Raw genomic sequence first — 20,478 nt, forward strand, 5'->3', positions numbered from 1 at the left:
GTTGAAGCATATCCTGCTGTTACTGGCAGTGGTTATTTACATTTTTTCAATGCTCCGAGTGCCGTCTAGCTCTCTCTCTAAATATAAAAAAAATTCAGAAGAAAATATTTAAAATCCATACGTACCATTGTACCGATCCGAGCTGGAGCTAACATACCTATTAAAAAGGGGAAAAAAAAAACCCAGTAATTTATAAGTAACAACTGTTCAGAGAGAGTGAGGCCTCTATTATTTAAAGCTATACTACAAATTAGTAAAAGGTGGTAACGCAGGGCCCCTCATTCTCCTAGCAACCAGGGGGTGGCTATATACAGCCACTTTTCCTTAAGTTAAAATGTAATCAGAGGTGCAGGGAAAGAGGGGTTTCAAGCTTCAATGAACACCCAGGGAGAGAACAGCTGAATGTAGTCTCAAACTCTGCCGTAGAAAGTAGTTGAAATGCTATGGTAAATGCTTTTTCTTTTTTACACTTGTAAAGTAAGTGTGTGTGTGTGTGTGTGTGTGTGTGTGTGTGTGTGTGTGTATATATATATATATATTTTTTTTTTTTTTTTTTTTTTAAACCAAGTATATTATTTTTATATTAATTGTGGAAAAACGCCTGTATCCTTGCATTTGGCCCTTCTACTTACCAATGAATCTTAATTGTATTAATGCTCTTTTGAATGTTTACCAGTACACATACTATCACTAAAATAAGAATTTACTTACCGATAATTCTATTTCTCGGAGTCCGTAGTGGATGCTGGGGTTCCTGAAAGGACCATGGGGAATAGCGGCTCCGCAGGAGACAGGGCACAAAAGTAAAGCTTTCCGATCAGGTGGTGTGCACTGGCTCCTCCCCCTATGACCCTCCTCCAAGCCAGTTAGGTACTGTGCCCGGACGAGCGTACACAATAAGGGAGGAATTTTGAATCCCGGGTAAGACTCATACCAGCCACACCAATCACACCGTACAACTTGTGATCTAAACCCAGTTAACAGTATGATAACAGCGGAGCCTCTGAAAAGATGGCTCACAACAATAATAACCCGATTTTTGTAACTATGTACAAGTATTGCAGATAATCCGCACTTGGGATGGGCGCCCAGCATCCACTACGGACTCCGAGAAATAGAATTATCGGTAAGTAAATTCTTATTTTCTCTATCGTCCTAGTGGATGCTGGGGTTCCTGAAAGGACCATGGGGATTATACCAAAGCTCCCAAACGGGCGGGAGAGTGCGGATGACTCTGCAGCACCGAATGAGAGAACTCCAGGTCCTCCTTAGCCAGGGTATCAAATTTGTAGAATTTAGCAAACGTGTTTGCCCCTGACCAAGTAGCTGCTCGGCAAAGTTGTAAAGCCGAGACCCCTCGGGCAGCCGCCCAAGATGAGCCCACCTTCCTTGTGGAATGGGCATTTACATATTTTGGCTGTGGCAGGCCTGCCACAGAATGTGCAAGCTGAATTGTATTACACATCCAACTAGCAATAGTCTGCTTAAAAGCAAGAGCACCCAGTTTGTTGGGTGCATACAGGATAACAGCAAGTCAGTTTTCCTGACTCCAGCCGTCCTGGAACATATTTTCAGGGCCCTGACAACATCTAGCAACTTGGAGTCCTCCAAGTCCCTAGTAGGTGCAAGGCACCACAATAAGCTGGTTCAGGTGAAACACTGACACCACCTTAGGGAGAGAACTGGGGACGAGTCCGCAGCTCTGCCCTGTCCGAATGGACAAACAGATATGGGCTTTTTTGAGAAAAAAACCACCAATTTGACACTCGCCTGGTCCAGGCCAGGGCCAAGAGCATGGTCACTGTTCATGTGAGATGCTTCAAATCCACAGATTTGACTGGTTTTAAACCAATGTGATTTGAGGAATCCCAGAACTACGTTGAGATCCCACAGTGCCACTGGAGGCACAAAAGGGGGTTGTATATGCAATACTCCCTTGACAAACTTCTGGACTTCAGGAACTGAAGCCAATTCTTTCTGGAAGAAAATCGACAGGGCCGAAATTTGAACCTTAATGGACCCCAATTTGAGGCCCATAGACACTCCTGTTTGCAGGAAATGCAGGAAACGACCGAGTTGAAATTTCTTTGTGGGGCCTTCCTGGCCTCACACCACGCAACATATTTTCGCCACATGTGGTGATAATGTTGTGCGGTCACCTCTTTTCTGGCTTTGACCAGGGTAGGAATGATCTCATCCGGAATGCCTTTTTCCCTTAGGATCCGGCTTTCCACCGCCATGCCGACAAACGCAGCTGCGGTAAGTCTTGGAACAAACATGGTACTTGCTGAAGCAAGTCCCTTCTTAGCGGCAGAGGCCATAAGACCTCTGTAAGCATCACTTGAAGTTCCGGGTACCAAGTCCTTCTTGGCCAATCCGGAGCCATGAGTATAGTTCTTACTCCTCTACGTCTTATAATTCTCAGCACCTTAGGTATGAGAAGCAGAGGAGGGAACACATACACCGACTGGTACACCCACGGTGTTACCAGAACGTCCACAGCTATTGCCTGAGGGTCTCTTGACCTGGCGCAATACCTGTCCCGTTTTTTGTTCAGACGGGACGCCATCATGTCCACCTTTGGTATTTCCCAACGGTTTACAATCATGTGGAAAAAACTTCCCGATGAAGTTTCCACTCTCCCGGGTGGAGGTCGTGCCTGCTGAGGAAGTCTGCTTCCCAGTTTCCATTCCCGGGATGAAACACTGCTGACAGTGCTATCACATGATTTTCCGCCCAGCGAAAAGTCCTTGCAGTTTTTGCCATTGCCCTCCTGCTTCTTGTGTCGCCCTGTCTGTTTACGTGGGCGACTGCCGTGATGTTTTTCCCACTGGATCAATACCGGCTGACCTTGAAGCAGAGGTCTTGCTAAGCTTAGAGCATTATAAATTTACCCTTAGCTCCAGTATATTTATGTGGAGAAAAGTCTCCAGACTTGATCACACTCCCTGGAAATTTTTTCCTTGTGTGACTGCTCCCCAGCCTCTCGGGCTGGGCTCCGTGGTCACCAGCATCCAATCCTGAATGCCGAATCTGCGGCCCTCTAGAAGATGAGCACTCTATAACCACCACAGGAGAGACACCCTTGTCCTTGGATATAGGGTTATCCGCTGATGCATCTGAAGATGCGATCCGGGCCATTTGTCCAGCAGATCCCACTGAAAAGTTCTTGCGTGAAATCTGCCGAATGGAATTGCTTCGTAGGAAGCCACCATTTTTACCAGGACCCTTGTGCAATGATGCACTGTTTTTAGGAGGTTCCTGACTAGCTCGGATAACTCCCTGGCTTTCTCTTCCGGGAGAAACACCTTCTTCTGGACTGTGTCCAGAATCATCCCTAGGCACAGCAGACGTGTCGTCGGATCAGCTGCGATTTTGGAATATTTAGAATCCACCCGTGCTGTTGTAGCAGTATCCGAGATAGTGCTACTCCGACCTCCAACTGTTCCCTGGACTATGCCCTTATCAGGAGATCATCCAAGTAAGGGATACTTAAGACGCCTTTTCTTCGAAGAAGAATCATCATTTCGGCCATTACCTTGGTAAAGACCCGGGGTGCCGTGGACAATCCAAACGGCAGCGTCTGAAACTGATAGTGACAGTTCTGCACCACGAACCTGAGGTACCCTTAGTGAGAAGGGCAAATTTGGGACATAGAGGTAAGCATCCCTGATGTCCCGGGACACTATATAGTCCTCTTCTTCCTGGTTCGTTATCACTGCTCTGAGTGACTCCATCTTGATTTGAACCTTTTTAAGTGTTCAAAAAATTTTTTTAGAATAAGTCTCACCTAGCCTTCTGGCTTCAGTACCACAATATAGTGTGGAATAATACCCCTTTTCTTGTAGTGGGAGGGGTAATTTAGTTATCACCTGCTGGGAATACAGCTTGTGAATTTTTTTCCATACTGCCTCCTTGTCGGAGGGAGACCTTGGTAAAGCAGACTTCAGGAGCCTGCGAAGGGGAAACGTCTCGACCTTCCAATCTGTACCCCTGGGATACTACTTGTAGGATCCAGGGGTCCTGTACGGTCTCAGCGCCATGCTGAGAACTTGTCAGAAGCGGTGGAACGCTTCTGTTCCTGGGAATGGGCTGCCTGCTGCAGTCTTCTTCCCTTTCCTCTATCCCTGGGCAGATATGATCTTATAGGGACGAGAGGACTGAGGCTGAAAAGACGGTGTCTTTTTCTGCAGAGATGTGACTTAGGGTAAAAAACGGTGGATTTTCCAGCAGTTGCCGTGGCCACCAGGTCCGATGGACCGACCCCAGATAACTCCTCTTCCTTTATACGGCAATACACCTTTGTGCCGTTTGGAATCTGCATCACCTGACCACTGTCGTGTCCATAACATCTTTTGGCAGTTATGGACATCGCATTTACTCATGATGCCAGAGTGCAAATATCCCTCTGTGCATCTCGCATATATAGAAATGCATCCTTTAAATGCTCTATAGTCAATAAAATACTGTCCCTGTCAAGGGTATCAATATTTTTAGTCAGGGAATCCGACCAAGCCACCCCAGCTCTGCACATCCAGGCTGTGGCGATCGCTGGTCGCAGTATAACACCAGTATGTGTGTATATACTTTTTATGATATTTTTCCAGCCTACTGTCAGCTGGTCCTTGAGGACGGCCCTATCTATAGACGGTACCGCCACTTGTTTTGATAAGCGTGTGAGCGCCTTATCCACCTTAAGGGGTGTTTCCCAACGCGCCCTAACTTCTGGCGGGAAAGGGTATACCGCCCATAATTTTCTATCGGGGGGAACCCACGCATCATCACACACTTTATTTAATTTATCTGATTCAGGAAAAACTATGGTAGTTTTTTCACATCCCACATAATACCCTCTTTTGTGGTACTTGTAGTATCAGAAATATGTAACACCTCCTTCATTGCCTTTAACGTGTGGCCCTAATAAGGAATACGTTTGTTTATTCACCGTCGACACTGGATTCAGTGTCCCTGTCTGTGTCTGTGTCGACCGACTAAAGTAAACGGGCGTTTTAAAACCCCTGACGGTGTTTTTGAGACGTCTGGACCGGTACTAATTGTTTGTCGGCCGTCTCATGTCGTCAACCGACCTTGCAGCGTGTTGACATTATCACGTAATTTCCTAAATAAGCCATCCATTCCGGTGTCGACTCCCTAGAGAGTGACATCACCATTACAGGCAATTGCTCCGCCTCCTCACCAACATCGTCCTCCTACATGTCGACACACACGTACCGACACACAGCACACACACAGGGAATGCTCTGATAGAGGACAGGACCCACTAGCCCTTTGGAGAGACAGAGGGAGAGTTTGCCAGCACACACCAAAAACGCTATAATTATATAGGGACAACCTTATATAAGTGTTTTCCCTTATAGCATCTTAATATATATAAGCATATCGCCAAATTAGTGCCCCCCCTCTCTGTTTTAACCCTGTTTCTGTAGTGCAGTGCAGGGGAGAGCCTGGGAGCCTTCCCTCCAGCCTTTCTGTGAGGGAAAATGGCGCTGTGTGCTGAGGAGATAGGCCCCGCCCCTTTTTCGGCGGCCTCGTCTCCCGCTCTTAACGGCTTCTGGCAGGGGTTAAATATCTCCATATAGCCTCCGGAGGCTATATGTGAGGTATTTTTAGCCAAAATAGGTATTCATTTGCCTCCCAGGGCGCCCCCCTCCCAGCGCCCTGCACCCTCAGTGACTGCCGTGTGAAGTGTGCTGAGAGGAAAATGGCGCACAGCTGCAGTGCTGTGCGCTACCTTTAGAAGACTGAGGAGTCTTCTGCCGCCGATTCTGGACCTCTTCTTACTTCAGCATCTGCAAGGGGGCCGGCGGCAAGGCTCCGGTGACCATCCAGGCTGTACCTGTGATCGTCCCTCTGGAGCTGATGTCCAGTAGCCAAGAAGCCAATCCATCCTGCACGCAGGTGAGTTCACTTCTTCTCCCCTCTGTCCCTCGTTGCAGTGATCCTGTTGCCAGCAGGACTCACTGTAAAGTAAAAAACCTAAGCTAAACTTTCTCTAAGCAGCTCTTTAGGAGAGCCACCTAGAATTGCACCCTTCTCGGCCGGGCACAAAAATCTAACTGGCTTGGAGGAGGGTCATAGGGGGAGGAGCCAGTGCACACCACCTGATCGGAAAGCTTTACTTTTGTGCCCTGTCTCCTGCGGAGCCGCTATTCCCCATGGTCCTTTCAGGAACCCCAGCATCCACTAGGACGATAGAGAAACTAGGTTTTTATTAGCACTTTCAAGTACACTACTAGGTTTAGTACTAATTATTCCATTCGTAATTTCTGCTAGTTTTATTCTGCATAGGTACGATTTTGAATATACTGCAAGCATAAATTGTCTAAAAAGCACACACATTTTATTAATGTTATTTCTTAGACATTCTGCACTCTTATCAGACATGTCATGTGAAGAACATGCTATTAAGTTCTCTCTGGAATACAGGCTGTCTAAATTTGTGTTGCCTATTGTGAAATTATTTGATAAACTCATTGTTAATGGCACATAAAGTTTACATTTTACAATGCTGTCAGCACTGTATTTATATAAAATTACTAAACGACAAGAACTCCATGTTGCAGGGAGATACACTGACCTAGTTACTGTGATGTGAAGACCATCTTTCAACTAAAAGGGCTTCTAGTTGAATTGGGATTCTCACAATGGTTCAAAGATACTTGTACACTATGCTTATTTATCAAAGTTAAGGTTTGAATTGGTGATTAATTTAATAACTGATTGTAGCAATTTACTAGAGCCAATTTAATTTTTTATGTGTCATTAACTGAAGTTAATCAAACTTAATTTTCCTATTACAAATATCTTTTATATAGCAGTTCAGGACTGAAACGGATTGAAAGTTCCCCAAGCACTGCACTTCGAGTACTACAATTTTCAGAGAGAAAAAAATAGGCCCACATTTCAGTCCAAAATGAAATCTGTTTGGATCAAGTATATCTAATCTAACAAATGAGAATGCCAAAAATATATCTGACAAATAGTGGTGCTTGAAAGTTTGTGTACTCTTCAGAATTTTCTATATTTCTGCTGAAATTTGGCATAAAACTCTCAGATTTTCACATTATTCCTAAAAGTAGATAGAGAACAAAATTAAACAAGTGAGAAAAAAAAAATAGACTTTCTAATTTTTTTAATTGAGGAAAATAATTCAATATCCCATATCTGTGAGTGGCAAAAGTATGTCAACCTTTAGGCTTAGCAGATATTTTGAAGGGGAGTCAGGTATGTTCAAAGTATGGGATGACAATCAGGTGTGAGTGGACAACCTGTCTTTTTTTAAAAATAGGGATCTATCAAAGTCTGATGTTCACAACACTTTTGTGGAAGTATATCATGCCACAAACAAAGGAAATTTCTGAGGACCTCAGAAGACTTGTTGATGCTCATCAGGCTGGAAGAGGTTACAGAACCTTGACTAAAGAGTTTGGACTCCACCAATCAACAGCCGGACAGCTTGTGTACAAATGGAGGAAATTCCAGACCATTACCACCCTCCACAGGAGGTGTCTAATAGTTTGCAAGGTCACAAAGAAACCCAAGGTAAACTCTAGGCACATGAAGGCCTTTCTTACATTATCCAATGTCAATGTTCATAAGTCCACCATCAGGAGGACACTGAACAACAATGGTGGGCATGGCAGGACTGCAAGGAGAAAGCCACTGCTCTCCAAAAAAGAACATCGCGGCCCATTTGCAATTTGCTAAAGATCACAAGGACAAGCCAGAAGGCTATTAGAACAATGTGTTTTTTGGACAGATGGGGGTAAATTTACTAAGGTGGGAGTTTTTTTAGAACTGGTGATGTTGCCTATAGCAACCAATCAGATTCTATCTATTATCTTCTAGAAGCAGCTTGATAAATGTTAAGTAGCATCTGATTGGTTGCTATGGGCAACATCACAAGTTCTAAAAAAACTCCCACCTTAGTAAATTTACCCCATGGTGTCCAAAATAGTGCTTTATGGTTTAAATGAGAAGCGTTCTGTTTGGAGAAAGGAGGACACTGCATTCCAGCATAAAAACCTCATACCATGTTTGAATCACGGTGTTGGTAATATCATGGTTTGGGCTGGTTTTGCTGCATCTGGTCCAGGAAAACTTGCCCTCATTGATGGGACAATGAATTCTGACTATAACCCAATCGAATTGTTGTGCAAGGACCTGAAGCAAGCAATTCATGGGAGGAAACCCACCAACATAACAGTTGAAGCTGTTTTGTGCGGAGGAATAGGAAAATTCTTCCAAGTCAATGTTCAGGACTAATCAACAATTACCGGAAACGTTGGCATGCAGTTATTGCTGCACAATGGAGGTCATACCAGATACTGAAAGCAAAGGTTCACATACTTTTGCCACTCGCAGATATAGGATATTAGATCAATTTCCTCAATTAAAAAATAAATTAAAAAAAACAATATCTTGTCTAATTTTTTGGTCTCATTTGTTTGATTTGGTTCTCTGTATCTACTTTTAGGACTTGTATGAAAATCTGAGGTAGTTTTAGGCCAGATTTTAGCAGTAATATAGAAAATTCTGAAGGGTTCACAAACTTTTGAGCATCACTATAGATATTGCAAATATCCTGCCTTTATTATCCACTGTAAATTACCTCCGACAGGACTATTCTATTAGACCAAATGCCGGCACGTAATGGTAAATCTCCAATAAGTGACCATTTTTTACCCGATCACGGCTGCAACAATGCATAGATTTGCAGCTTTTCACGGATCCTACGTATTTCCATGCGACAAAGAGCTCTAACTGGATAGCCCGAAAAATTAATGCCCTTTTTTTGGCCACAAGTAATAGGATACCCCCTATACTTGCTCAACAGCATAACCTCGACCAGCAACACTAGAATCGGTTATCAATCCTATATGAATGGCACGGGAAACCAAAAGTATACAGAAATGCTGAGTATACACTGGACCTGTGTGTGACCAGATGATATGGCGGGCAACAAATAGTTACCGCGGTACACATCAGCATGATGTAATTAAGGACGGAATGATCCCTCGTTCCGTCCTTAATTACCTTGTCAGCGCCGCACGAGATATCCTCCAGTCAGTTGTGCAGCACGGTTGACCAGGTAATATTGTACGCGACCACAAGAGCATGCAGACTGGCCGTACACACGGAGCGGCCGGAAACAACATATCGGCCTGTGATCGCACTAGTGTGTACCCAGCTTAACACTCAGGCGATTTAAGTAGATCACTTACCCTGGAAGAGGTGATGATGGTTGTTTGTGATCAGTCTTGTAGGAAAATGACATAACAGCATATGGGCACACATGACGAGGCCTCTTGAGAATCTCATCAAAGCCATACTCGTAAAAATAATACTAAAGACATAAAATAAACAAACAGTCTCAGAACATAAATATATAGCTTACACCAGTGGATCTCAAACTTTGTGCCTAGGCACCCTGGGGTGCCTCGGGGTACTTGCAGGGGTGCCCTGGATTGGTGGTTCAAGACCAATTCATATTATTTATGGTCATGTAAAAAGACAAACTAGTACTGGTGGCTTCCATTCATAAAATATGTGGACAAACAGAAGTGTATCATGGCCCTCACCACATAACTGAACCTAATAATGACATAGAAAAACAATCTACTTAATTTATTATTTTTTCTGAATTTCTCAATGAGAAACTTTTTGCCTAGGAGTGCAGGGAAAATGTGTGATACTCTAGGGCAGTGGTTCTCAAACTCGGTCCTCAGGACCCCACACAGTGCATGTTTTGCAGATAACCCAGCAAGTGCACAGGTGTATTAATTACTCACTGACATTTTAAAAGGTCCACAGGTGAAGATAATTATTTCACTTGTGATTCTGTGAGGAGACCTGCAAAACATGCACTGTGTGGGGTCCTGAGGACCGAGTTTGAGAACCTGTTGCTCTAGGGTGCCATGACTCAAAAAAGTTTGGGAACCACCGGCTTACACTGTTGTGAAATACCTGAATATTTGCGTTAACAGTGTGTGAACTGAATGTATATCATTCAAACCAAACCATAAAGCCCTGTTTCATATTGATTAGGCAACCTCAATCCTAACATGCTGATGGTCTAACATTAAAACGTAGTTAAAACTGGAAACTTGTAAAAACTTGTATGCCCAATTCAGCTTTAGTTGCTCAAACTATGAAGTCCACACTATACTTTCTCATCCGTCCTAGAGGATGCTGGGGTCACATCATGAACCATGGAGTATAGACGGGATCCGCAGGAGACATGGGCACTTTAAGGCTTTCAAAGGGTGTGAACTGGCTCCTCCCTCTATGCCCCTGCTCCAGACTCCAGTTTAGAATCTGTGCCCAGTGAGACTGGATGCACTCTGAGGAGCTCTATTGAGTTTCTCTGAAAAAGACTTATGTTAAATTTTTTTATTTTCAGGGAGACTGCTGGCAACAGTCTCCCTGGTTCATGGGACTTAGGGGAGAGAAGTCAGACCTACTTCTGTGAGTTTAAAGGCTCTGCTTCTTTGGCTACAGGACACCATTAGCTCCTGAGGGTCTGATCGCTAGGTACGCCTAGATGCTCGTTCCCAGAGCCCGCCGTCATCCCCTTGCAGAGCCAGAAGTTAGGCGAGTAGAAGAAGAAAAGAAGACTTCAGTGACGGCTTCTGAGGTACCACAGCGCTCGCACGCTGCGCGCCATGCTCCCACACACAGCGGCACTACAGGGTGCAGGGCATGGGAGGGGGCCAGGGCAGCATATATGACCTCTATAAGTAACTGGCACGAGTGGACATAGTGCCAGGACACTGTCCGGACCACCGCCAGTATAAGCGTTTATTTGAAAAGAGCGGGTCTGAAGCGCGCCATTACGGGGGCAGAGCTTAGCCCTCACAGCACACAACCCGGCGCCATTTTCTCTAGACAAGGCTGCAGAGACGCTGGTCCTGCCTCACACTGCTGCAGGGGAGGGGCACAGTTATTTTGGTGCATTATATGTTAATTATAAAAGCGCTGCAGGTCTGGGGCATTTTCTGTGGTATTTTAGACCGGGATTGAGCGCTGGGGTGTGAGCTGGCAATAATTCCCTCTGTGTCCCTCTGACAGGCTTTACTGTGGGTCTGTCCCCTATAGGCCCAGTGTGTCTGCGTGTGTTGGGTGCAGGTGTGTCGGCATGTCTGAGGCGGATTGCTCTTCCCAGGAGGAGACTATGTTAGGGACACAAACGGCTGTGGGAGTGACCCTGTCGGCACCGCCGACACCTGATTGGGTGAATGTTTTGAGTGCTTTGAATGCAAATGTGGCTCTGATAAATAAGAGATTGGATAAATCTGAGTCTCAGAACCAGGCATGGAAGAAATCCGTAGAGAATGTGTTGTTACAAGTCCAGACCCCCTCGGGGTTACAAAAAAAATAATTTGACCAGCTGGCAGACACGGATACAGACACGGACACTGACTCAAGTGTCGACTATAGTGATGCCAGATTAGATCTAAAACTGGCAAAGAGCATTCAGTACATGACTGTGGCAATAAAAGACGTATTACATATCACTGAGGACCCTACTGTTCCTGATACTAGGGTCTGTATGTATAAAGGAAAGAAACCTGAGGTAATGTTTCCTCCCTCTCATGAACTGAACACGTTTTGTGAAAAGGTTTGGGAAAATCCTGACAAAAAGTTTCAGATTCCCAAAAGGATTCCAGTGGCGTATCCGTTTCCCTCTGGGGATAGGGAAAAATGGGAGTCACCCCCCATTGTGGACAAAGCTCCATCACGGCTGTCCAAAAAGGTGGCTCTTCCGTCCCCTGACACGGCAGCCCTAAAGGATTCTGCGGATCGTAGGCAGGAAAATACATTGAAATCCATTTATGTCACCATGGGTACGCTACTCAGACCAGCCATTGCATCTGCGTAGGTGAGTAGTGCTATCGAAAAATGTGCAGATAACTTGTCATCTGAAATAGATACCCTGGATAGGGATAGCCTTCTTTTGACACTAGGTTATATCAGGGACGCTGCAGTCTACCTAAAGGAAGCTGCGAGGGATATTGGCCTCTTGGGATCAAGGGCCAATGCCATGGCAGTCTCAGCTAGGAGAGCATTGTGGATTCATCAATGGAATGCTGACTCTAAGCAAGCTATGGAGTCTCTACCGTGTAAAGGTGGTGTATTGTTTTGCGACGGCCTCGCTGACTTGGTATCTACAGCTACCGCTGGTAAGTCATTATTTTTACCTTATGTGCCTGCACCACAAAAGAAAGCACACCACTATCAGATGCAGTCCCTTCGGCCCAATAAATACAGAAAAGGCCGAGGGTCTTCCTTCCTTGCTTCTAGGAGGAAAGGGAAAAGGTAAACGATCACCAGCTGTGGCCGGTTCCCAGGAGCAGAAGTCCTCCCCGGCTTCTGCCAAATCCACCGCATGACGCTGGGGCTCCTCTGCGGGAGTCCGCACCGGTGGGGGCACGTCTCAGACTCTTCAGTCAGTGCTGGGCTCGTTCGGCCCTGGACCCATGGGTTTTAGAAATAAATAGTGTACCAGGGGTACAAACTGGAGTTTCAAGACTTTCCCCTTCGCCGATTTTTTAAATCGGCCTTGCCAGCTTCTATTCCGGACAGGGAGGTGGTATGCGCCGCAACACAATAATTGTGTCACAATCAAGTCATTGTCAGGGTTCCCCCGTTGCAACAGGGAGAAGGCTTTTATTCAAGCCTGTTCGTGGTCCCGAAGCCAGACGGCTCAGTCAGATCAATCCTGAACCTCAAATCCCTCAATTTCTACCTGAGAAAATTCAAATTCAAGATGGAATCTCTCCAGGCAGTGATCTCCAGTCTGGAGGAGGGGGATTTTATGGTGTCGGTAGACATAAAGGATGCCTACTTACATGTTCCCATTTATCCTCCACATCAGGCTTACCTGAGGTTTGCAGTTCAGGATTGTCATTACCAATAAAGGCGAGATCAAGGGACCAATTACTGCAGAACATTACGCTCTCCCTGACAATTCTGCAGCAATATGGTTGGCTCCTAAACTTGCCAAAATCACAGTTGGTTCCGACGAGACGGCTGTCGTTTTTGGGAATGATTCTGGACACAGAATTACAGAGTTTTTCTTCCAGTGGAAAAGGCTCTGGAAATTCAGAACCTAGTCAAACAAATTCTGAAACCAGCAAGAGTATCGATCCATCAATGCACTCGGTTGCTGGGGAAGATGGTGGCGGCCTACGAGGCCATTCAGTTTGGCAGATTCCATGCCAGAGTGTTTGAGTGGGACCTGTTGGATAAGTGGTCCGGGTCCCATCTGCACATGCACGGAAGGATAATCCGGTCTTCCAAGACCAGAATCTCACTCCTGTGGTGGCTGCACAGCTCTCACTTCCTAGAGGGACGCAGGTTCAGGATCCAGGACTGGATCCTAGTGACCACGGATGCAAGTCTCCGAGGCTGGGGAGCAGTCACACAGGGGTAAAACTTCCAGGGAAGATGGTCAAGCCAGGAAATTTGTCTACAGCAGTAGCGTACATAAACCGCCAGGGCGGAACAAAAAGCAGAACGGCTATGGCAGAGGCCACAAAGGTTCTCCGCTGGGCGGAAAGGCATACAAGTGCTCTGTCAGCGATCTTCATTCCAGGAGTGGACAACTGGGAAGCAGACTTCCTCAGCAGACACGATCTCCATCCAGGAGAGTGGGGTCTTCATCAACAGGTCTTTGCAGAAGTGACAAGTCTTTGGGGAATTCCTCAAAGACATAATGGCGTCTCGCCTTAACAAGAAACTTCAGAGATATTGTTCCAGGTCGAGAGACCCTCAAGCAATAGCAGTGGACGCCCTAGTGACACCGTGGGTGTTTCAGTCGGTGTATGTGTTTCCTCCGCTTCCACTCGTTCCAAAAGTGATAAAGATCATAAGACGAACAAAGGTTCAAGTGATCCTCATTGTTCCAGACTGGCCAAGGAGGGCTTGGTATCCAGATCTTCAGAAAGTACTCATAGGAGATCCCTGGCCTCTTCCTCTGAGGGAGGATCTGTTACAGCAGGGGCCGTGCGTGTTCCAAGACTTACCGCAAATTCGTTTGACGGCTTGGCGGTTGAACGCCGGATCCTAGCCCGAAAGGGTATTCCCAAGGAAGTCATCCCCACTCTTATTCAGGCCAGAAAAGGAGTAACGTCTTAACATTACCACCGTATTTGGAGAAAATACGTGTCTTGGTGTGAATCCAGGAAGGCTCCTACGGAAGAATTTCAGTTAGGACGTTTTCTCCATTTTCTACAAGCTGGTGTGGATGCGGGCCTAAAGTTGGGCTCAATTAAAGTACAAATTTCAGCCTTATCGGATTTCTTCCAAAAACAATTGGCCTCCCTTCCAGAAGTTCAGACTTTCGTGAAAGGTGTGTTTTGCGCATCCAACTCCCTTTGTGCCCCCAATGGCACCGTGGGATCTTAATGTGGTGTTGCAATTCCTTCAGTCTCATTGGTTTTAACCTTTACAGAAGGTAGAGTTTAAATTCCTCACTTGGAAAGTGGTCATGCTGTTGGCCTTGGCATCCGCAAGGTGGGTGTCTGAATTAGCGGCCTTGTCTCAACAAGAGCCCTTATTTGATCTTCCATGAAGATAGAAGTTGAGGACTCGTCAGCAATTTCTGCCGAAAGTAGTTTCGTCGTTCCACTTGAACCAACCTATTGTGGTGCCAGTGTCTACTGACGCCTTGCTGGAATCGAAGTTTCTCGATGTAGTCAGAGCTTTGAAAATTTATGTCGCCAGAACGGCTCAGTTTAGGAAAACGGAGGCTCGGTTTGTCCTGTATGCTCACAACAAGATTGGGGCTCCTGCTTCCAAGCAGACTATTGCGCGCTGGATCTGTCATACGATTCAGCATGCTCATTCTACAGCAGGATTGCAGTTACCGAAATCGGTGAAGGCCCATTCTACCAGAAAGGTGGGCTTGTCCTAGGCAGCTACCCGGGGGCTCTCGGCATTACAACTTTGCCGAGCGGCTACTTGGTCGGGTTCAAACACCTTTGCGAAGTTCTACAAGCTTGATACCCTGGCTGATGAGGACCTCATGTTTGGTCAGTGTTGCAGAGTCATCCGCACTCTCCCGCCCGTTTTAGAGCTTTGGTATAACCCCATGGTTCTTGATGTGACCCCAGCATCCTCTAGGACGTATGAGAAAATAGGATTTTAATACCTACCGGTAAATCCTTTTCTCTTAGTCTGTAGAGGATGCTGGGCGCCCGTCCCAGTACGTACTGTATCTGCAGTTTTTTGTTACGTTTCAACACATGTTGTGTTACGTTTTTTAGTCAGCCTGTTGCTGACGTGCTTGAGGTGTGAGCTGGTATGTATCTCACCTTAGTTTAACAATAAATCCTTTTTCTCGAAATGTCCGTCTCCCTGGGCACAGTTCCTATAACTGGAGTCTGGAGGAGGGGCATAGAGGGAGGAGCCAGTTCATACCCTTTGAAAGTCTTAAAGTGCCCATGTCCCCTGCGGATCCCGTCTATACCCCATGGTTCTTGATGTGACCCCAGCATCCTCTACGGACTAAGAGAAAAGGATTTACTGGTAGGTATTAAAATCCTATTTTATCCTGTAATACCCCTTTCACATCGCCAATGCCGGATCCCACCCATGAATTGGAAACGGGTCCTTCCCGGGTGGGATCCGGCATTGGACGCTACTGCTGGCTTCCCTGACCTGGCAATATGCCGGACGGGTTACCATAGCGGCGGGGGGCGGGGCCAGCAGCAGGGGCGGAGGCTCCCTGTTGTAGTGAACGGGTGCCATCAACCCGGGAGCCCGTTTACGCTGCCATTGACCCGGTATTCAACCAGGGAATAACACGGTTTTATTCCCAGGTTGAATTACCGGGTCAGGTGACTCGGGATTTCGGCTATGGCGCTTTCACGGGATCCGGTCTGAAGATCGACAGTTTCTAGGTCAACAATGTTTAGGTCGACAGGGTCAGAAGGCCGACAGGAGTTTAAAAAAAAATATATTCTTTTTTTTTACTTTTTCATACTTAACGATCCACGTGGACTACGATTGGAACGGTAATCTGTGCCGAGCGAAGCGAGGCACCTTTCCCAAAGCATGGCGAGCGAAGCGAGCCATGCGAGGGGACACGGTGCACTAATTGGGGTTCCCGGTCACTCTACGAAGAAAACTACACAAAAAAACTCATGTCAAACTTTTGACCTGTCGACCTAGGACCCTGTCGATCTTCTGACCCTGTCGACCTACAGTGGTCGACCTAGACACTGTCGATCTAATGATCCACACTCGCTTTCACACCGCACGCTCACTCCTGGGTTATTTGTGCGGTGTGAGAGGGGTATAATTTATTCCAGGTTTCTATAAACAAACATGAAACATACCAGCTGAGAAAAACTGAGGGCTCTCCTAGGAAAACAAAGCAGCAAGAGCCTTAAGTTCTAGGATTTAAAGATATTTTACTGGTATTGCACGGTTTAGAAACCTATGAAAAAGGGCAGAGATTTCTCAGGTTTCTATTTAGTATACAAGTGAAAGCATTTTAGGATAATGCAACAAATCCAATATGGACTCTACACAGTAATTACCAACCTACAAAATATACCTGAAATAATGAAGGTGATCAGATCTAACCTACTCTTATATGCTATATTTTCTATACATTAGAAAAATAAAAATGACCCTGTCTTGGGAGTGGGAGTGCTTCTCCATCATTTAGGGGCAGCACAGAATTTACATCAGTTTGTTAGTCTCATCTATAACAAGTAATCAGTAATGACTGCAGGTTAATGGATTCATTTATTGGTACAGTGCCAGTGATTTCACATCAAGCAAATCAATATATACAATGCAACATATGTTGTAACAGTACCTGAGTGCGTTCGAACGCCCTGTAGCTTAGCAACGATGTGACAGCGTTCGAGTTCTTTAATATGTGGCACTCGTGCTTAGGGGCTGGATCCAAATTTCCATTACCAGTAAATGAATCCTGATTCCTAAAGTTATCGTACATAGCTTTCATCTTTCCCTACAAACAGAAAAAGGAATGTCCTTTTACAACAGTAATGTACATGAAAATGTAACTTTAATGAAGGTCACTTAATATCAATCTGAATGCCAAACAATAGACGTAAAAGGAAAATAAAAAGTTAACCCAAGACATGAGTAATATACTGGTGAATAAACGTTAAGCAGAGCACCATTATAGATAAATCCTTAAAATGCATGGTTTTAAAAAAACTACATTGAGAAAAAAAAATAAAAAAATGTCTCCCCCTTTATACCCCAATGGCCAACGGCACCTTAGTTGCTAATTTACAAAGCCGGATGATAGTGGAAAAGTACAGGAGATAGAACTAATCTATGCCAACAAGACACTTAATAGGAAAAAAGGAACAAAAACTGTCCAATATCCAACACAAAGGAAGAAGGAACAAGGAGTGTGGGGCTACTGTAGAACTCTGAGGATAGCCCAAAGCTGTCCTCATGGGAGGGAACGCTCTGGAGCTGCACAAAGCACGTAGAAAGCTAGCACATGAATGCCAATGAGTCAAATTTATATACTTTATACCGAAGACCAGATAGCAGCCATACAAAGCTGTTTCAGGGGAAGCACCGTGTCCTACCGACCACAAAACCCCACAGACCAAGCAGAGTGGGCTATAATTCTGTCCAGTACAGGTTTTCCTTCTGAAGTGTACGCTTGATAGAATACCATTGAAATATATTGGCCAGTGGTCTGCTTACAACCAGCTAGCCTTTCCTAAAGATGGAAAGCACAATAAAAATAAAAATAAAAAAAAAATTGTCAAAGCAACAAAATATCTTGTGTGCTCTGAATATTATATTAATTTGTAAACTTATCACAACTTCGACGTTGAAGAAAGTGGTCTGTGTTAGATTGAATTCCCTGTGGTAAAGCAGGAACGCTTATTTCCTGTTCATGTGAAAACGGGAGAGGACTTCAGGTTGAGATGATTGTCTGCAGTACAGATCTATCCTCATAGAAAACTAGTAAAAGGCGACCAGCAAAACAGTGTGCCAAGCTCAAAACCGCTTCACTTTTTCTACAATTTTGTTATGTTACAGCCTTATTCCAAATGGAATAAAATAATTTTTTCACTCAAAATTCTACACACAATACTCCATAATAATGTGAAAAAAGTTGAGATTTTTGCAAATGTATTAATAAAAAATTAAGAAATCAATGTACATAAGTATTCACAGCCTTTGCTCAATACTTTGTTGATGCACCTTTGGCAGCAATTACAGCCTCAAGTCATTTTGAATATGATGCCACAAGCTTGGCACACCTATCTTTGGGTAATTTCACCCATTCCTCTTTGCACCTCTCAACCTCCATCAGGTTGGATGGGAAACGTCCGTGCACATCCATTTTCAGATCTCCCCAGAGATGTTCAATCGGATTCAAGTCTGGGCTCTGGCTGTGCCACTCAAGGACATTCATAGAGTTGTCCTGAAGCCACCACTTTGATATCTTGGCTGTGTGCTTACGGTCGTTGTCCTGCTGAAAGATTAACAGTCGCCCCAGTCGGAGGTCAAGAGCGCTCTGAAGCACACACACATACACAGTGTTCGCAAGAATGCGCTATAACGCATATTTTATACAGTTATTGACCACGGGGACCCGAACATTAAAAAAACGCTGGGTATCACAGGACGCACTCTGACGAATCAGCAGCGCTGTCCTGTGTCAGTCAGTTTCATTCACTAATGGCAGAGGAATGGGAGGAGACCATGGAGAGAGAGAGAGAGAGAGAGAGAGAGAGAGAGAGAGAGAGAGAGAGAGAGAGAGAGAGAGTGTGTGACCTCCTGCCCTCCCCTCTCACCCTTTGCTCCGCATGGGACCCGGCTGGAACATCCATCCCTGCTGTGTGTGGCTGGGGGCTGTCACCCCTGGGCAGGGCATGACGCCAATGACCTTACTGGAGAAAGCAGCGGTGCCGCATAGGTTATTTATCAGAGAACTGTTTGCGGGGGAAGATGCCAGTAGCAGGCGGCTGGGGGCAATGGCGCACGCAGGAAAAGGGTTCTGAGTACCTACCCCTGCAGGGCCGATCCATGCTGCTGCCGCGCCAATGGGTCATGCAGCCACAGCATTGCCCTCGCGGCTTCAGTAATCGATAGGGGCAGGGGGTAGCCACGGAGGTCCCGGGTAGCTGATGCAGCACAACAGTAGATCCTTACAGCGCAGCAGCTGACAGACTGCTGCACTCCTCTCCTCCGAACACAAGGTGATGTGTTTGTGTGTACATAAAAAAATTAAAATGTGTAAGGGAGAGGGGTGCCTATGTACATCTATATGTGGGCTGCTATACTTCCTGTGCTGTCACTTGCATGTTTTTAACATAATACACGTAAGCACCAGTGTATGTTGAAGTTATACCTCCCAACATTTGTTAATTTCAGCTAGAAAAAGGGTATGGCCTGAGTGTGAGGGGCATGGCTTCACGGGAGTACCGTAATCACAAGCCACTCCCCCATTTTAGTCACTAAGGGGACATGCCCAGCACTCTGTTAGCTGCTGGCATGCCCTCTCTCCCTCCATCTCCAATGAACAGACACTGTGCTGAGCAGTGAGTAACACGAGCCTGCCAACTGCCCCCACCGCGAGTGGGACAGTCCCAGAAAATTGGTACAGTTGGAGGTATGGTAAAGTCTTAAATCCGGCACTCAAGTTGCTCTTTTGTAAGGCTTAACTGTAAGGCTGCAATGGGCTACCACAATCAGGAGATTGCGTAGGCCAATTTCGATATTAATATATCATAGGTAGAAACCTATGGGGAATGCGTCTGCAGAAGGCAATGAAGGGATCGCAGCAGGTATCAGAGATACCTGCTGCGATCCCTTCTTCATACATTGCAGGGATCCATAGTATTTGCAGCTATGTCCCTGAAAACACCCATTTTCGGAGGCATAGCCACAAATACCGTTTGACAAATGGGCCCCTATAGGTCTTGAAAAAAAGCTAATTAAAGAGCCAAAACGCTGACTTACACAGGAGTTAGTGAATTGATTGATAGAGACCGGAGTGCACCATCTTTGTGTACCAACTAATTATACATATCTCTATCTATCGCCAGCCTCTTTGCTTGAATATATTAAAATATTAAAAACATGCAAATTCAGTGGCAGTGCTATATATAAACATCTATATGCGTGTGTTCTTGGCAAGAAAAGAGTAGGTGACGGCTGCTGCAGAACCAGCACTCCCTTTCATCCCCTCTACAATGCCGCTCTATTCTAATCGGATCTCTCCCATTCCTTTCCCTCCACCCTGTCACCCAGAATTTTAATTTGCTCTCCCTTCCACTCATCCCTGCCTGCGCCCTCGTTCTACCCTTTTGGAGCTCCATAGGACAGAGGAGCTGGGAAGTTATCTCGAGGAACGATACTAATGTTCATGGGTTGTGTACTGCAGTGATTTAGTGAAGCGCATAGGGAGGGGGACATAGTGTAGTAATGTAGTGATATAGT

General features: G+C 45.5%; 1 protein-coding gene across 3 annotated transcripts in view; it reads right to left on the reverse strand.

Moving 5' to 3' along the window:
* TASOR (transcription activation suppressor) overlaps positions 1 to 20,478 on the reverse strand; it is a 364,408-nt gene that overhangs the window by 273,741 nt on the left and 70,189 nt on the right. For all 3 annotated transcript variants that reach the window (XM_063940846.1, XM_063940845.1, XM_063940847.1), the window contains exons 6-8: positions 16,853 to 17,008; positions 9,246 to 9,367; positions 126 to 157 (exon numbers count right to left, since the gene is read on the reverse strand). In XM_063940846.1, coding sequence (XP_063796916.1) covers positions 126 to 157; positions 9,246 to 9,367; positions 16,853 to 17,008 — 310 coding nt within the window. The remainder of the gene's footprint in view (positions 1 to 125; positions 158 to 9,245; positions 9,368 to 16,852; positions 17,009 to 20,478) is intronic.

Source organism: Pseudophryne corroboree, chromosome 9 (assembly GCF_028390025.1).
Source record: "Pseudophryne corroboree isolate aPseCor3 chromosome 9, aPseCor3.hap2, whole genome shotgun sequence".
Lineage (NCBI taxonomy): Eukaryota > Metazoa > Chordata > Amphibia > Anura > Myobatrachidae > Pseudophryne > Pseudophryne corroboree.